This window comes from Coregonus clupeaformis, chromosome 2, assembly GCF_020615455.1.
Source record: "Coregonus clupeaformis isolate EN_2021a chromosome 2, ASM2061545v1, whole genome shotgun sequence".
Lineage (NCBI taxonomy): Eukaryota > Metazoa > Chordata > Actinopteri > Salmoniformes > Salmonidae > Coregonus > Coregonus clupeaformis.
Genome location: NC_059193.1, coordinates 15,771,730 through 15,787,073, shown reverse-complemented (window position 1 = coordinate 15,787,073; position 15,344 = coordinate 15,771,730). Strand labels below are relative to the sequence as shown.

General features: G+C 43.6%; 1 protein-coding gene across 4 annotated transcripts in view; it reads right to left on the bottom strand.

The window, feature by feature from the left end:
* Positions 1–15,344, bottom strand: part of LOC121530797 (glycine receptor subunit alphaZ1) — an 81,227-nt gene that overhangs the window by 32,098 nt on the left and 33,785 nt on the right. For all 4 annotated transcript variants that reach the window (XM_041836043.2, XM_041836060.2, XM_041836068.2 and 1 more), the window contains 4 exons: positions 15,242–15,309; positions 4,543–4,766; positions 1,389–1,471; positions 722–859 (listed from right to left, as the gene is read on the bottom strand). In XM_041836043.2, the coding sequence (XP_041691977.1) occupies positions 722–859; positions 1,389–1,471; positions 4,543–4,766; positions 15,242–15,309 (513 nt within the window). The remainder of the gene's footprint in view (positions 1–721; positions 860–1,388; positions 1,472–4,542; positions 4,767–15,241; positions 15,310–15,344) is intronic.

Sequence of the window (15,344 nt, the reverse complement as noted above, 5' to 3'; positions counted from 1 at the left end):
TGTTACGCTGTTCTCAGACTGTCAACTAAAGCCCTGTAATGTCTATTGTTACGCTGTTCTCAGACTGTCAACTAAAGCCCTGTAATGTCTATTGTTACGCTGTTCTCAGACTGTCAACTAAAGCCCTGTAATGTCTGTGTTACGCTGTTCTCAGACTGTCAACTAAAGCCCTGTAATGTCTATTGTTACGCTGTTCTCAGACTGTCAACTAAAGCCCTGTAATGTCTATTGTTACGCTGTTCTCAGACTGTCAACTAAAGCCCTGTAATGTCTGTTGTTACGCTGTTCTCAGACTGTCAACTAAAGCCCTGTAATGTCTGTTGTTACGCTGTTCTCAGACTGTCAACTAAAGCCCTGTAATGTCTATTGTTACGCTGTTCTCAGACTGTAAACTAAAGCCCTGTAATGTCTGTGTTACGCTGTTCTCAGACTGTCAACTAAAGCCCTGTAATGTCTATTGTTACGCTGTTCTCAGACTGTCAACTAAAGCCCTGTAATGTCTGTTGTTACGCTGTTCTCAGACTGTCAACTAAAGCCCTGTAATGTCTGTTACGCTGTTCTCAGACTGTCAACTAAAGCCCTGTAATGTCTATTGTTACGCTGTTCTCAGACTGTCAACTAAAGCCCAGAGTAGAGAAAGAGAGTTTAGCTCAACGTACAAACCCCCTTAAAAAAAGAGCTAACGAGGTAGAGGTAGCCAGAGAGGTGGAGACAGACCGACCTGTGTTGTAGTGCTTGGTGCAGTACCGCAGGTCCTTTTCCTCTTTCAGTATAAACTGAGGTAATGTTAGCCCATCTGCTACCTGCACGGCTCCCTTCTCGTCCCACTCAAATATGAGATCGTTCATCGTATAGCCGACTGGATGGGAACAGTTTGAAACAAGATAATTATTACCACAGTATTACTACAGTCTTACTACCACAGTATCACAGTACATTCAAGCTGTTTGTAAGAGATAATAAATATTATTGACAATGTGGTATGATGAAGGTTTAAATGCCTTGATCAACCACCTCTACCGTAGCTCCACAGTGCTCATACGGAAGCAATACATGTTGTTTCCATTCTTCACACCTGAGAACAATGAGTCAAGAAAAAAATACAAATCCATAATTTCCAAAGAGAGGAGGTGGGGAGGGAGGGAGAAGCCAGTGTTGGCTGGTTAGAGCAGGTTGGAGCAGGTTGGTCCCCCCCTAACTCCCTCCCTGTCCCTTCCCTGTATCTGCTCTCTGCTGCTGGAGGGGCAGCGTAAATCACTGGGCCTTTCATCATACTGTCCTCCAGACCAGGGACACATCCATCTCACCAACACAAAATAAATACTTCCCCCCCTACCCTACCTGTGTGTGTGTGTGTGTGATAACTGTGTTCCTAAAGGAATACTCACAACTCTCCAGCTGCATGATACAGGTCTGTACGTCCATAGGGAAGTTCTTCAAGTCCATTGGACAGGCCAGGACCAGCGTTATTCTGGTCACATAGAATAGAACACAACAGAACAAAACAGAACAGAACAGCAAAAACAGGAAAGAGCAGAACAGAACAGACAGGCCAGGATCAGCGTTATTTTGTTAACAAGTTTACATAGAATAGAATAGAATAGAATAGAATAGAATAGAAAGTAATGGAATATAATGGAATGGAATAGAATAGAATGAAATATAATAGAATGGAATAGAATAGAATATAATGAAATATAATAGAATGGAATAGAATAGAGTATAATAGAATATAATAAAATAGAATGGAATAAATAGAATGGAATAGAATAGAATGGAATATAATAAAATATAATAGAATACAATGAAATAGAAAATAACGGAATAGAATAGAATATAATGGAATATAATTGAATTGAATAGAATGGAATGGAATAGAATAGAATAGAATAGAATAGAATGGAGCGGAATGGAATAGAATAGAATAGAATGGAATGGAATAGAATGGAATGGAATAGAATGAAGTAGAATATAACAGAATATAATTTAATAGAAGAATGGAATGGAATGGAATAGAATAGAATGGACTAGAATGGAATTAATGGAATAAAATAGAATGGAATGGAATAGGATAGAATGGAATTTAATGGAATTGAATAGAATGGAATAGAAGGGAATGGAATAGAATGGAATGAAATAGAATAGAATGGAACTTAGAACTTTCTAGAACACATGAGGTCCATGGGACAGGCCAGGATCAGTGTTATTCTGGTCACATAGTATCAGTCATTAAACTAATAATGTTGGTAACACTTTACCTGCAGCTACAATGATTTAAAACATGTTATAAGCATGTGTAAGCCTTTATAATGTCTTATAATAAGGTTTATATTATGTATACTTATGTTATTGCTCTAAAGCACTAGCACAGCATTGGAGGAGGAGGAGTAGCAGTGTAACATATTGTTATACCTGCTGCTATATTTCCTGTCATGATGGCCTGTAATATAAAAGGTTACGTTACACACCTCAGGCATTATTCCCTTTATGACAAACACCTTCCTGCTAGCCATGCATGTGAACCTCATCCCTAAACAGACTGGCTGTATTCTCCATGTGAGTATAGAAAAACATCTTGCTTCAAACTAGACGTTGCAAACGTCGTACTTTTATCTTGAGATAGGAGCAGGTCTATTGGTTGCTTTGCATTCGTAGTTTACTTATACCGCAGTGCGATAGCATCACAGTTGCACGACAAATGTTATTTATAAGGTTTTTTTTTTCAATCAGAAAATACACTGAGGCAGGTTCTCTTTAGCGCGGGGTCAGGTGGGATCAAAGCGATCTAAAGGGTTCATTTGATGGTGTCAAGGTAAGAAATGAGAAGGCCTCTTCTCACTGCCTTCACATAGCTGTTTATAAGGATCCAATTCCCCTCCGTCTGTCCAAGGGTTCAATACTAGGCTTGATAACAGATCAAATACACTGCAAAGATGCTTGCATTTAACTTTTGTTGTTATGTGGATGTTAATATCTGCTTTGCTTCCACCATAAGCAATTTGGAGGAAAATCATCTGTCAGCCATAGGCCTAGCACCAGATCGACATTCATCTGTCAGCCATAGGCCTAGCACCAGATAGACATTCATCTGTCAGCCATAGGCCTAGCACCGGATAACATTAATCTGTCAGCCATAGGCCTAGCACCAGATAGACATTAATCTGTCAGCCATAGGCCTAGCACCAGATAGACATTAATCTGTCAGCCATATACCTAGCACCAGATAGACATTCATCTGTCAGCCATAGGCCTAGCACCAGATAGACATTCATCTGTCAGCCATAGGCCTAGCACCATATAGACATTCATCTGTCAGCCATAGGCCTAGCACCAGATAGACATTCATCTGTCAGCCATAGGCCTAGCACCAGATAGACATTCATCTGTCAGCCATAGGCCTAGCACCAGATAGACATTCATCTGTCAGCCATAGGCTTAGCACCAGATAGACATTAATCTGTCAGCCATAGACCTAGAACCAGATAGACATTCATCTGTCAGCCATATACCTAGCACCAGATAGACATTCATCTGTCAGCCATAGGCCTAGCACCAGATAGACATTCATCTGTCAGCCATAGGCCTAGCACCAGATATACATTCATCTGTCAGCCATAGGCCTAGCACCGGATAGACATTCATCTGTCAGCCATAGGCTTAGCACCAGATATACATTAATATGTCAGCCATAGGCCTAGCACCAGATAGACATTCATCTGTCAGCCATAGGCCTAGCACCAGATAGACATTCATCTGTCAGCCATAGACCTAGCACCATATAGACATTCATCTGTCAGCCATAGGCTTAGCACCAGATAGACATTAATCTGTCAGCCATAGACCTAGAACCAGATAGACATTAATCTGTCAGCCATAGGCCTAGCACCAGATAGACATTAATCTGTCAGCCATAGGCCTAGCACCAGATAGACATTCATCTGTCAGCCATAGGCTTAGCACCAGATAGACATTCATCTGTCAGCCATAGGCCTAGCACCAGATAGACATTCATCTGTCAGCCATAGACCTAGCACCAGATAGACATTCATCTGTCAGCCATAGGCTTAGCACCAGATAGACATTAATCTGTCAGCCATAGGCCTAGCACCAGATAGACATTAATCTGTCAGCCATAGACCTAGAACCAGATAGACATGAATCTGTCAGCCATAGGCCTAGCACCAGATAGACATTAATCTGTCAGCCATAGACCTAGAACCAGATAGACATTCATCTGTCAGCCATAGACCTAGCACCAGATAGACATTAATCTGTCAGCCATAGACCTAGAACCAGATAGACATTAATCTGTCAGCCATAGGCCTAGCACCAGATAGACATTAATCTGTCAGCCATAGACCTAGAACCAGATAGACATGAATCTGTCAGCCATAGGCCTAGCACCAGATAGACATTAATCTGTCAGCCATAGACCTAGAACCAGATAGACATTCATCTGTCAGCCATAGACCTAGCACCAGATAGACATTCTGAGAAACTAAGAAGGAAAGAGGAAGATACAACAAGAAAAGAATAGCATACCGGATACTATACAATACGTTCCCATTTTTTGAAATCCTTAGTAGTTTGTTGTCAGTCGTAACCTCATGGAAATTGGCGCCTTTTTCGTTGGCGAAGAACAAATCAGGTTTCCAGATAGAGTCCAACATAGATGGGTCCAGGTCGAGAGAGTCGTCGGGGTATTCGCTATAGGCCAGCCTGGGGTCGTTCCACTGCTGCCTCAGGAAGATATTCACTCTGTAGTCCTGGGGAGAGAACAGTTACATGTCAATCAATGCATCAGTTTGTCAGAGAAAGGCCAAGCTATGTCAACAAATCATAAAAAACTGAAATATCACATTTACATAAGTATTCAGAGCATTTACTCAATACTTTGTTGAATCACCTTTGGCAGTGATACAGACTTGAGTCTACTTGGGTATGACGCTACAAGCTTGGAACACCTGTATTTGGGGAGTTTCTCCCATTCTTCTCTGCAGATCCTATCAAGCTCTGTCAGGTTGGATGGGGAGCGTCGCTGCACAGCTATTTTCAGGTCTCTCCAGAGATCTTCAATCAGTCCGGGCTCTGGCTGGGCCACTCAAGGACATTCAGAGACTTTTCCCGAAGCCACTCCTGTGTTGTCTTGGCTGTGTGCTTAGGGTTGTTGTCTGTTGGAAGGTAAACCTTCACCCCAGTCTGAGGTCCTGAGCGCTCTGGAGCAGGTTTTCATCAAGGATCTCTCTGTACTTTGTTCCGTTCATCTTTCCCTCGATCCTGACTAGTCTCTCAGTCCCTGCCGCTGAAAAATATCCCCACAGCATGATGCTGCCACCCCCATGCTTCACCGTAGGGATGATGCCAGGTTTCCTCCAGACGTGACGCTTGGCATTCAGGCCAAAGAGTTCATTCTTGGTTTTATCAGACCAGAGAATCTTGTTTCTCATGGTCTGAGAGTCCTTTAGGTACCTTTTGGCAAACTCAAGTGGGCTATCATGTGCCTTTTACTGAGGAGTGGCTTCCGTCTGGCCACTCTACCATAAAGGCCTGATTGGTGGAGTCCTGCGGAGATAGTTGTCCTTCTGGAGGTTTCTCCCATCTCCACAGAGGAACTCTGGAGCTCTGTCAGAGTGACCATCGGGGTCTTGGTCACCTCCCTGACCAAGGCCCTTCTCCCCCGATTGCTCAGTTTGGCCGGGCGGCCAGCTCTAGGATGAGTCTTGGTGGTTCCAAACTTCTTCCATTTAAGAATGATGGAGGCCACTGTGTTCTTCGGGACCTTCAATGCTGCATACATTTTTTGGTACCCTTCCCAGATCTGTGCCTCGACACAATCCTGTCTCGGAGCTCTACGGACAATTCCTTCGACCTCATGGTTTGGTTTTTGCTCTGACATGCACTGACAACTGTGAGACGTTATATAGACAGGTGTGTGCCTTTCCAAATCATGTCCAATCAATTGAATTTACCACAGGTGGACTCCAATCAAGTTGTAGAAACACCTCAAGGATGATCAATGGAAACAGAATGCACCTGAGCTCAATGTTGAGTCTCATAGCAAAGGGTCTGAATACTTATGTAAATAAGTTATTTCATTTTTTTTATTTTTAATAAATGTGCAAAAATATCTAAAAACCTGTTTTCACTTTGTCATTATAGGGTATTGTGTGTAAATTGATGAGGATTTGTTTTTATTTAATCAATTTTAGAATAAGGCTGTAACGTAACAAAATGTGGAAAAGGGAAGTGGTCTGAATACTTTCCGAATGCACTGTTGTTAAACTAAAGATTCTATATTAGACATTATTGGGCTTTCCAGGTGTAGAATGTTTATGCAAATCACGCCTGACTGAACAGTAGCTGCATTCTTAAGGCAGGAGATGAATAATGGTCCTGGTGGTTCGTCGTGTCCTTTAGAAAACACATATAGCCCTTCAATAGAGCCGTGGCCTTTAGCCATAATTGTCAATTATTCTAAAGAACGGACGTCCATCTATATCAACCCTGTAACCACCATTAAGCTGTCTAGGCTGGAATGTAGCGAGGCATGACATATCAGTCCACTGAGGGGACAGCAGGTGACCTTTCCAATGGCAATCAGCCACAACATTAGAAGGATGTTTTCTAGCAATTATCTCACAGCACACAGATATACCTGCTTTGTTATTAGGGGAATGTTGTTTGAAAATAAAAATGAGTTTTCATGGAAAAAAAGAAAAAAAGAAAATGTAGAGTCTAGTCTGACTATGATTACAGAATGAGGTCTAGTCTGACTATGATTACAGAATGAGGTCTAGTCTGACTATGATTACAGAATGAGGTCTAGTCTGACTATGATTACAGAATGAGGTCTAGTCTGACTATGATTACAGAATGAGGTATAGTCTGACTATGATTACAGAATGAAGTCTAGTCTGACTATGATTACAGAATGAGGTCTAGTCTGACTATGATTACAGAATGAGGTCTAGTCTGACTATGATTACAGAATGAGGTCTAGTCTGACTATGATTACAGAATGAAGTCTAGTCTGACTATGATTACAGAATGAAGTCTAGTCTGACTATGATTACAGAATGAAGTCTAGTCTGACTATGATTACAGAATGAGGTCTAGTCTGACTATGATTACAGAATGAGGTCTTCATAGACCTTTTCATTATTTAAAATAGCAGCAATCTAGATTGTAAACACACAGGTGGAATATGATCCCCCCCCCCAACAAAGGATAACATATAAGGGTCAAGGCTGTCATAAGATTATCTCCCAGGGCAGTTAGGTAATATCTCACACATTATGACAACACATATTCTGCTCTTCACCAGCAGAGAGAAGTGACTGAATCACTAATACATCTACACTCTTAGAATAAATAAAAGGGTTCCAAAAGAGTCCTTTAGCTGTCCCCATAGAATAACCCTTTTTGGTTCCAGGTAGAACCGTTTTGGTTCCAGGTAGAACCCTCTGCGGACAGGGTTCTACATGTAACCCAAAATGGTTCTACTTGGAACCAAAAGAGTTCTACCTGGAACCAAGAAGGGTTCTTCAAAGAGTTCTCCAATGTGGACAGCCAAATAGAAAAATAATCAGAGTGTAGAGACCATGGGAGTTGAGCAACTACAGACACATGCAGCAGCCATTCAACCAAGTTTATGTCTGCGTTCCAAATGATACCCTATTCCCTATTTAGTGCACTACTTTTGACAAGGGCCCTACGAGGGTGCCATTTGGGATGAAGTCTATCAATCATCTACCTCAGTAGTCTTCGAGACGGAGAGAGATTGCAGACTGGGAAACACTGCTAGTTTATCACAGGGGCATCCACTAGGCCTTGGTTTGTTGCCAACATAGAAATATAATTACTAGAACGGAAAATCCCCTGTTCAAGTCAATGTTCAGTGATGGGTAGATGGGCGGCCATATTGAGTAATTCCATTTCTATGGTTGCCAAAGCTACCTTATGTGATGACTGATTTGACTGTGTGTTCCTATCAACTCCTTGCTATTACACATTATAAGTGATATCAAGTAAGATAGAAAGCAAATTGTCATCAATGTAAAATCCCACCACTGCCACCAAATGTAAACACATTTAATGTGTGTGATAAAAAAAAAAGTGGATCCTTAACATAGTGTGACCAACTGGGTTCAAACACGAGTCTCCTACACGTCAAAAGAGGATCAGGTCAGGAGGAGCCAAAGCATTTGCTCCAGAGCCAACAACACAACACTGCAGGTCTCAGGCATGTCTGGTTCTAACCCAACCTCTGCCACAACAGTCTGATTATGAACCATGGAGTATAGTGTTGGAGTAGAAAGCATAGAGTTGTGTCATACATTCATCCACCAGCAACAGCAGAAGATACGGGTAAACTCACTCTCCCAGACATGTTGGGTGTGATTTCTCTCAGCTAACTGACTTAATTACCACAACAGCATAGCACCCAATACGTAATGCGATTCAAGCCGAAAGCCAAATACACTCCTTCTCCGAGTCCTGACTGTGACATATTTGAAACGTTTATGCTATGCAGTCTAATGTGTCTCTGGCCTGCATGAGGCCGCACCCATCCAACTCCCTGTAACAAACAAACATCAGGACTTTGGGATTTATGCGTTCACTCTCTCGCCTCTGGAAGAAAGAAAATGAAAGCGTAGCAGGCTAGGGATGAGTCCCAAATGGCTATCCTATTCCCTACATAGTGCACTACTTTTGTCCAAAGCCCCTGAGCCTTGGTCAAAGAATAGGGTGTCATTTGGGACTCAGGCTAGGAGAGCTAATTAAATAGCCTCTGGCTTTTCCCCTGGGCGTCGTAGCTTTAAAGCCGGGTAAACAATTAGACGGTGGTGGGCCACAGAGGACCTCAGGTTCCTATTGTGGACCAGGAGCCAGGTTACGTCCCAAATGACACCCTGTTCTCTACATAGTGCACTACTTTTGACCAGGGCACACTATGCAGGGAATAGGGTGCCATTTGCGACGCAGCCTCAGTCGGATCAGTACTGCATGAAACATTGTTCTCAGCAGCCCTATAAACACTAAAGATTTATTGATGTCATTCTCTTTAGTTTCACCTCCACCCATCCCTTATTCCAAATCTTTCTCAACTAGCATTCGGACAGAGAGAGACAGAGAGAGGGTGAGAGAGAGAGAGAGAGAGAGAGAGAGACAGAGAGAGGGAGAGAGAGAGAAAGAGAGAGAGCGAGAGAGAGAGAGAGAGAGAGAGAGAGAGAGAGAGAGAGAGAGAGAGAGAGAGAGAGAGAGAGAGAGAGAGGGAGAGAGAGAGACTAGGACTCGGAGGAAAGGCGTCCGGATCAATTCCACTGGTTGTGGAGTGTAGAGGGAGAAAAATAGTGGAAAATCTTGCATTTGTTCTGCATGAGGAGGTTGTGCAGTCTGCAGCAGTTTTAGTTGTTTGTAGCTCTACTGATACGTCTCCCGCAAGGAGACTTGGCATGGAGACTAGAGACTAAGGCTTGGGCCATCCCATCCCAACCCATCCCAGCCTATCCCAGCACATCCCAACCCGTCCCAGCCTATCCCAGCCCATCCCAACCCATCCCATCCCATCCCAGCACATCCCAACCCAACCCCTCCCAGCCCAGCCAACCCATCCCATCCCAAACCGTCCCCTCCCATAACATCCCAGCCCATCCCTACCCATCCCAGCCCATTCCATCCCATCCCAGCACATCCTAACCCATCCCATCCCAGCCCATCCCAGCACATCCTAACCCATCCCATCCCTACCCATCCCAGCCCATCCCATCCCATCCCAACCCAACCCCTCCCAGCCCAGCCCAGCCAACCCATCCCAAACCGTCCCCTCCCATACCCTCCCAACCCATCCCTACCCATCCCAGCCCATTCCATCCCATCCCAGCACATCCTAACCCATCCCATCCCAGCCCATCCCAGCCGATCCCAGCACATCCCAGCCGATCCCAGCACATCCCATTCCATCCCATCCCCAGCCTCTTCCAACTCATCCCAGCCCAGCCCATCCCAGCACATCCCATCCCATCCCATCCCAGCCCCTCCCAACTCATCCCATCCCATCCCATCCCAGCCCCTCCCAACTCATCCCATCCCATCCCATCCCAGCCCCTCCCAACTCATCCCATCCCATCCCATCCCAGCCCCTCCCAACCCCTTCCAACTCAACCCATCCCAGCCCAGCCCATCCCATCCCAGCCCCTCCCAACTCATCCCATCCCATCCCATCCCAGCCCCTCCCAACTCATCCCAGCCCATCCCATCCCAGCCCCTTGCTTTATTTGTCCCCCTGCTCTGAGCTCTCCATGACCATTAAATATGTTGTCATTATGGTTGGAGAAATGAAATTATGACAATGAGGTAAGAAGGATCTGTCATCAGGGCTGGTTTGAATTCCATACTATGTAACTGAGTGCCTCCAGATAAACAGAAAGTCATCCTATTATTTCTATGACTGCCACAGTCCTTGACTGTATTTGACTTGTGTACAGACAGGGATTTCCAGCAGAGGACACATTGATCTGCTACCTGCTATCCCACTGGGTACACACTGGTTGAATCAACGCTGAATTGATGTCTGTGCCCAGTGGGTTGGGTCTGTTTCTATGATCTGATACCTGCTATGGGTCTGTTTCTATGATCTGGTACCTGCTATGGGTCTGTTTCTATGATCTGGTACCTGCTATGGGTCTGTTTCTATGATCTGGTACCTGCTATGGGTCTGTTTCTATGATCTGGTACCTGCTATGGGTCTGTTTCTATGATCTGGTACCTGCTATGGGTCTGTTTCCATGATCTGGTACCTGCTATGGGTCTGTTTCTATGATCTGGTACCTGCTATGGGTCTGTTTCTATGATCTTGTACCTGCTATGGTTCTGTTTCTATGATCTGGTACCTGCTATGGGTCTGTTTCTATGATCTGGTACCTGCTATGGGTCTGTTTCTATGATCTGGTACCTGCTATGGTTCTGTTTCTATGATCTGGTACCTGCTATGGGTCTGTTTCTATGATCTGGTACCTGCTATGGTTCTGTTTCTATGATCTGGTACCTACTATGGGTCTGTTTCTATGATCTGGTACCTGCTATGGGTCTGTTTCTATGATCTGGTACCTGCTATGGGTCTGTTTCTATGATCTGGTACCTGCTATGGGTCTGTTTCTATGATCTGATACCTGCTATGGGTCTGTTTCTACGATCTGGTACCTGCTATGGGTCTGTTTCTATGATCTGGTACCTGCTATGGGTCTGTTTCTATGATCTGGTACCTGCTATGGGTCTGTTTCTATGATCTGGTACCTGCTATGGGTCTGTTTCTATGATCTGGTACCTGCTATGGGTCTGTTTCTATGATCTGATACCTGCTATGGGTCTGTTTCTATGATCTGGTACCTGCTATGGGTCTGTTTCTATGATCTGGTACCTGCTATGGGTCTGTTTCTATGATCTGGTACCTGCTATGGGTCTGTTTCTATGATCTGGTACCTGCTATGGGTCTGTTTCTATGATCTGGTACCTGCTATGGGTCTGTTTCTATGATCTGATACCTGCTATGGGTCTGTTTCTATGATCTGGTACCTGCTATGGGTCTGTTTCTATGATCTGGTACCTGCTATGGGTCTGTTTCTATGATCTGGTACCTGCTATGGTTCTGTTTCTATGATCTGGTACCTGCTATGGGTCTGTTTCTATGATCTGGTACCTGCTATGGTTCTGTTTCTATTATCTGGTACCTACTATGGGTCTGTTTCTATGATCTGGTACCTGCTATGGGTCTGTTTCTATGATCTGGTACCTGCTATGGGTCTGTTTCTATGATCTGGTACCTGCTATGGGTCTGTTTCTATGATCTGATACCTGCTAAGGGTCTGTTTCTATGATCTGGTACCTGCTATGGGTCTGTTTCTATGATCTGGTACCTGCTATGGGTCTGTTTCTATGATCTGGTACCTGCTATGGGTCTGTTTCTATGATCTGGTACCTGCTATGGTTCTGTTTCTATGATCTGGTACCTGCTATGGGTCTGTTTCTATGATCTGGTACCTGCTATGGTTCTGTTTCTATTATCTGGTACCTACTATGGGTCTGTTTCTATGATCTGGTACCTGCTATGGGTCTGTTTCTATGATCTGGTACCTGCTATGGGTCTGTTTCTATGATCTGGTACCTGCTATGGGTCTGTTTCTATGATCTGATACCTGCTAAGGGTCTGTTTCTATGATCTGGTACCTGCTATGGGTCTGTTTCTATGATCTGGTACCTGCTATGGGTCTGTTTCTATGATCTGGTACCTGCTATGGGTCTGTTTCTATGATCTGGTACCTGCTATGGGTCTGTTTCTATGATCTGGTACCTGCTATGGGTCTGTTTCTATGATCTGATACCTGCTATGGGTCTGTTTCTACGATCTGGTACCTGCTATGGGTCTGTTTCTATGTTGTTGTCCTTCAAACAACATATATTTCACTACTCCACAGTGAGCTAGAACCCTATATCATAACTCTACTATCTGTCTCCATGTTGGTCTACCGTCCTTCTGTCTCCATGTTGGTCTACTGTCCTTCTGTCTCCATGTTGGTCTACCGTCCATCTGTCTCCATGTCGGTCTACTGTCCTTCTGTCTCCATGTTGGTCTACTGTCCTTCTGTCTCCATGTTGGTCTACCGTCCTTCTGTCTCCATGTTGGTCTACTGTCCTTCTGTCTCCATGTTGGTCTACTGTCCTTCTGTCTCCATGTTGGTCTACTGTCCTTCTGTCTCCATGTTGGTCTACCGTCCTTCTGTCTCCATGTTGGTCTACCGTCCTTCTGTCTCCATGTTGGTCTACCGTCCATCTGTCTCCATGTTGGTCTACCGTCCTTCTGTCTCCATGTTGGTCTACTGTCCATCTGTCTCCATGTTGGTCTACTGTCCTTCTGTCTCCATGTTGGTCTACTGTCCTTCTGTCTCCATGTTGGTCTACCGTCTTTCTGTCTCCATGTTGGTCTACTGTCCTTCTGTCTCCATGTTGGTCTACTGTCCTTCTGTCTCCATGTTGGTCTACTGTCCTTCTGTCTCCATGTTGGTCTACTGTCCATCTGTCTCCATGTTGGTCTACGGTCCTTCTGTCTCCATGTTGGTCTACTGTCCTTCTGTCTCCATGTTGGTCTACTGTCCTTCTGTCTCCATGTTGGTCTACTGTCCTTCTGTCTCCATGTTGGTCTACCGTCCTTCTGTCTCCATGTTGGTCTACTGTCCTTCTGTCTCCATGTTGGTCTACCGTCCTTCTGTCTCCATGTTGGTCTACCGTCCTTCTGTCTCCATGTTGGTCTACTGTCCTTCTGTCTCCATGTTGGTCTACTGTCCTTCTGTCTCCATGTTGGTCTACTGTCCTTCTGTCTCCATGTTGGTCTACTGTCCTTCTGTCTCCATGTTGGTCTACTGTCCTTCAAACAACATATATTTCACCTCTGTGTCTTTTGCTAGAGATCCTAGACCTCTAGGTCTACTATCTTGATAAATAATCAACAACAACTGATGATTTTATAATATAAACTACCTAATAGATACAGTGGCTTGCGAAAGTATTCACCCCCTTTAGTATTTTTCCTATTTTGTTGCCTTACAACCTGGAATTAAAATGGATTTTTTGGGGGGTTTGTATCATTTGATTTACACAACATGCCTTTCACTTTGAAGATGCAATTTTTTATTTATTGTGAAACAAACAGAAATAAGACAAAAAAAACAGAAAACTTGAGCGTGCATAACTATTCAATACTTTGTAAAGCCACCTTTTGCAGCAATTACAAATGCAAGTCTCTTGGGGTATGTCTCCATAAGCTTGGCATATCTAGCCACTGGGATTTTTGCCCATTCTTCTAGGCAAAACTGCTCCAGCTCCTTCAAGTTGGATGGGTTCCGCTGGTGTACAGCAATCTTTAAGTCATACATCAGATTCTCAATTGGATTGAGGTCTGGGCTTTGACTAGGCCATTCCAAGACATGTAAATGTTTCCCCTTAAACCACTCAAGTGTTGCTTTAGCAGTATGCTTAGGGTCATTGTCCTGCTGGAAGGTGAACCTCCGTCCCAGTGTCAAATCTCTGGAAGACTAAAACAGGTTTCCCTCAGGAATTTCCCCGTATTTAGTGCCATCCATCATTCCTTCAATTCTGACCAGTTTCCCAGTCCCTGCCGATGAAAAACATCCCCACAGCATGATGCTGCCACCACCATGCTTAACTGTGGGGACGGTCCTATGGACAGATACTCCAATCTCCGCTGTGGAGCTTTGCAGCTCCTTCAGGGTTATCTTTGGTCTCTATGTTGCCTCTCTGATTAATGCCCTCCTTGCCTGGTCCGTGAGTTTTGGTGGGCAGCCCTCTCTTGGCAGGTTTGTTGTGGTGCCATATTCTTTCCATTTTTTTTATAATGGATTTAATGGTGCTCCGTGGGATGTTCAAAGTTTCTGATATTTTTTTTATAACCCAACCCTGATCTGTACTTCTCCACAACTTTGTCCCTGAACTGTTTGGAGAGCTCCTTGGTCTTCATGGTGCCCCTTGCTTAGTGGTGTTGCAGACTCGGGGGCCGTTCAGAACAGATGTATATATACTGAGATCATGTGACACTTAGATTGCACACAGGTGGACTTTATTTAACTAATTATGTGACTTCTGAAGGTAATTGGTTGCACCAGATCTTACATATGCACACACCACTTTTCCGTTATTTATTTTGTAGAATTTTATGAAACAAGTTCTTTTTTTCATTTCACTTTACCAATTTGGACTATTTTGTGTATGTCCATTACATGAAATCCAAATAAAAATCAATTTAAATGACAGGTTGTAATGCAACAAAATAGGAAAAACGCCAAGGGGATGAATACTTTTGCAAGGCTCTGTATGTATTCTTTACAGAATGAGTTTGAATGATGCTCCCTTGAAGACATGAAGCCCCTCTGAACTGAGTTTTGAATAGAGATTATGTTAAATGAGGCAGATAAATATTATTCTAAATATTCAGGCGAGGAGGCACTGCTTGTAATTCCAGAAGAAAACGTTGGCACATTGCATGTTAAGGCCATCATTATTTCAATTCAATCACAATCTTAGAGGCATAGTTATGCAAGTCAAAATACGGTTGAAAAGAAAACTGCTTGTGTATCCTCACATTAACTTCAAAATATCAATATAAAAAAAAAGAAATGTACTTATGTTGGAAGGGTATTTACATTGAAAAGGTAAACATATTTGGACTTACCATTGTTGTTTCAGCAATGGACCCAAAACTGTTAATAAAAATGTTGCATGTTACGTTTACAGGGGGACCTGTGAAAGAATGAAAAATGAATAATATTATTTTC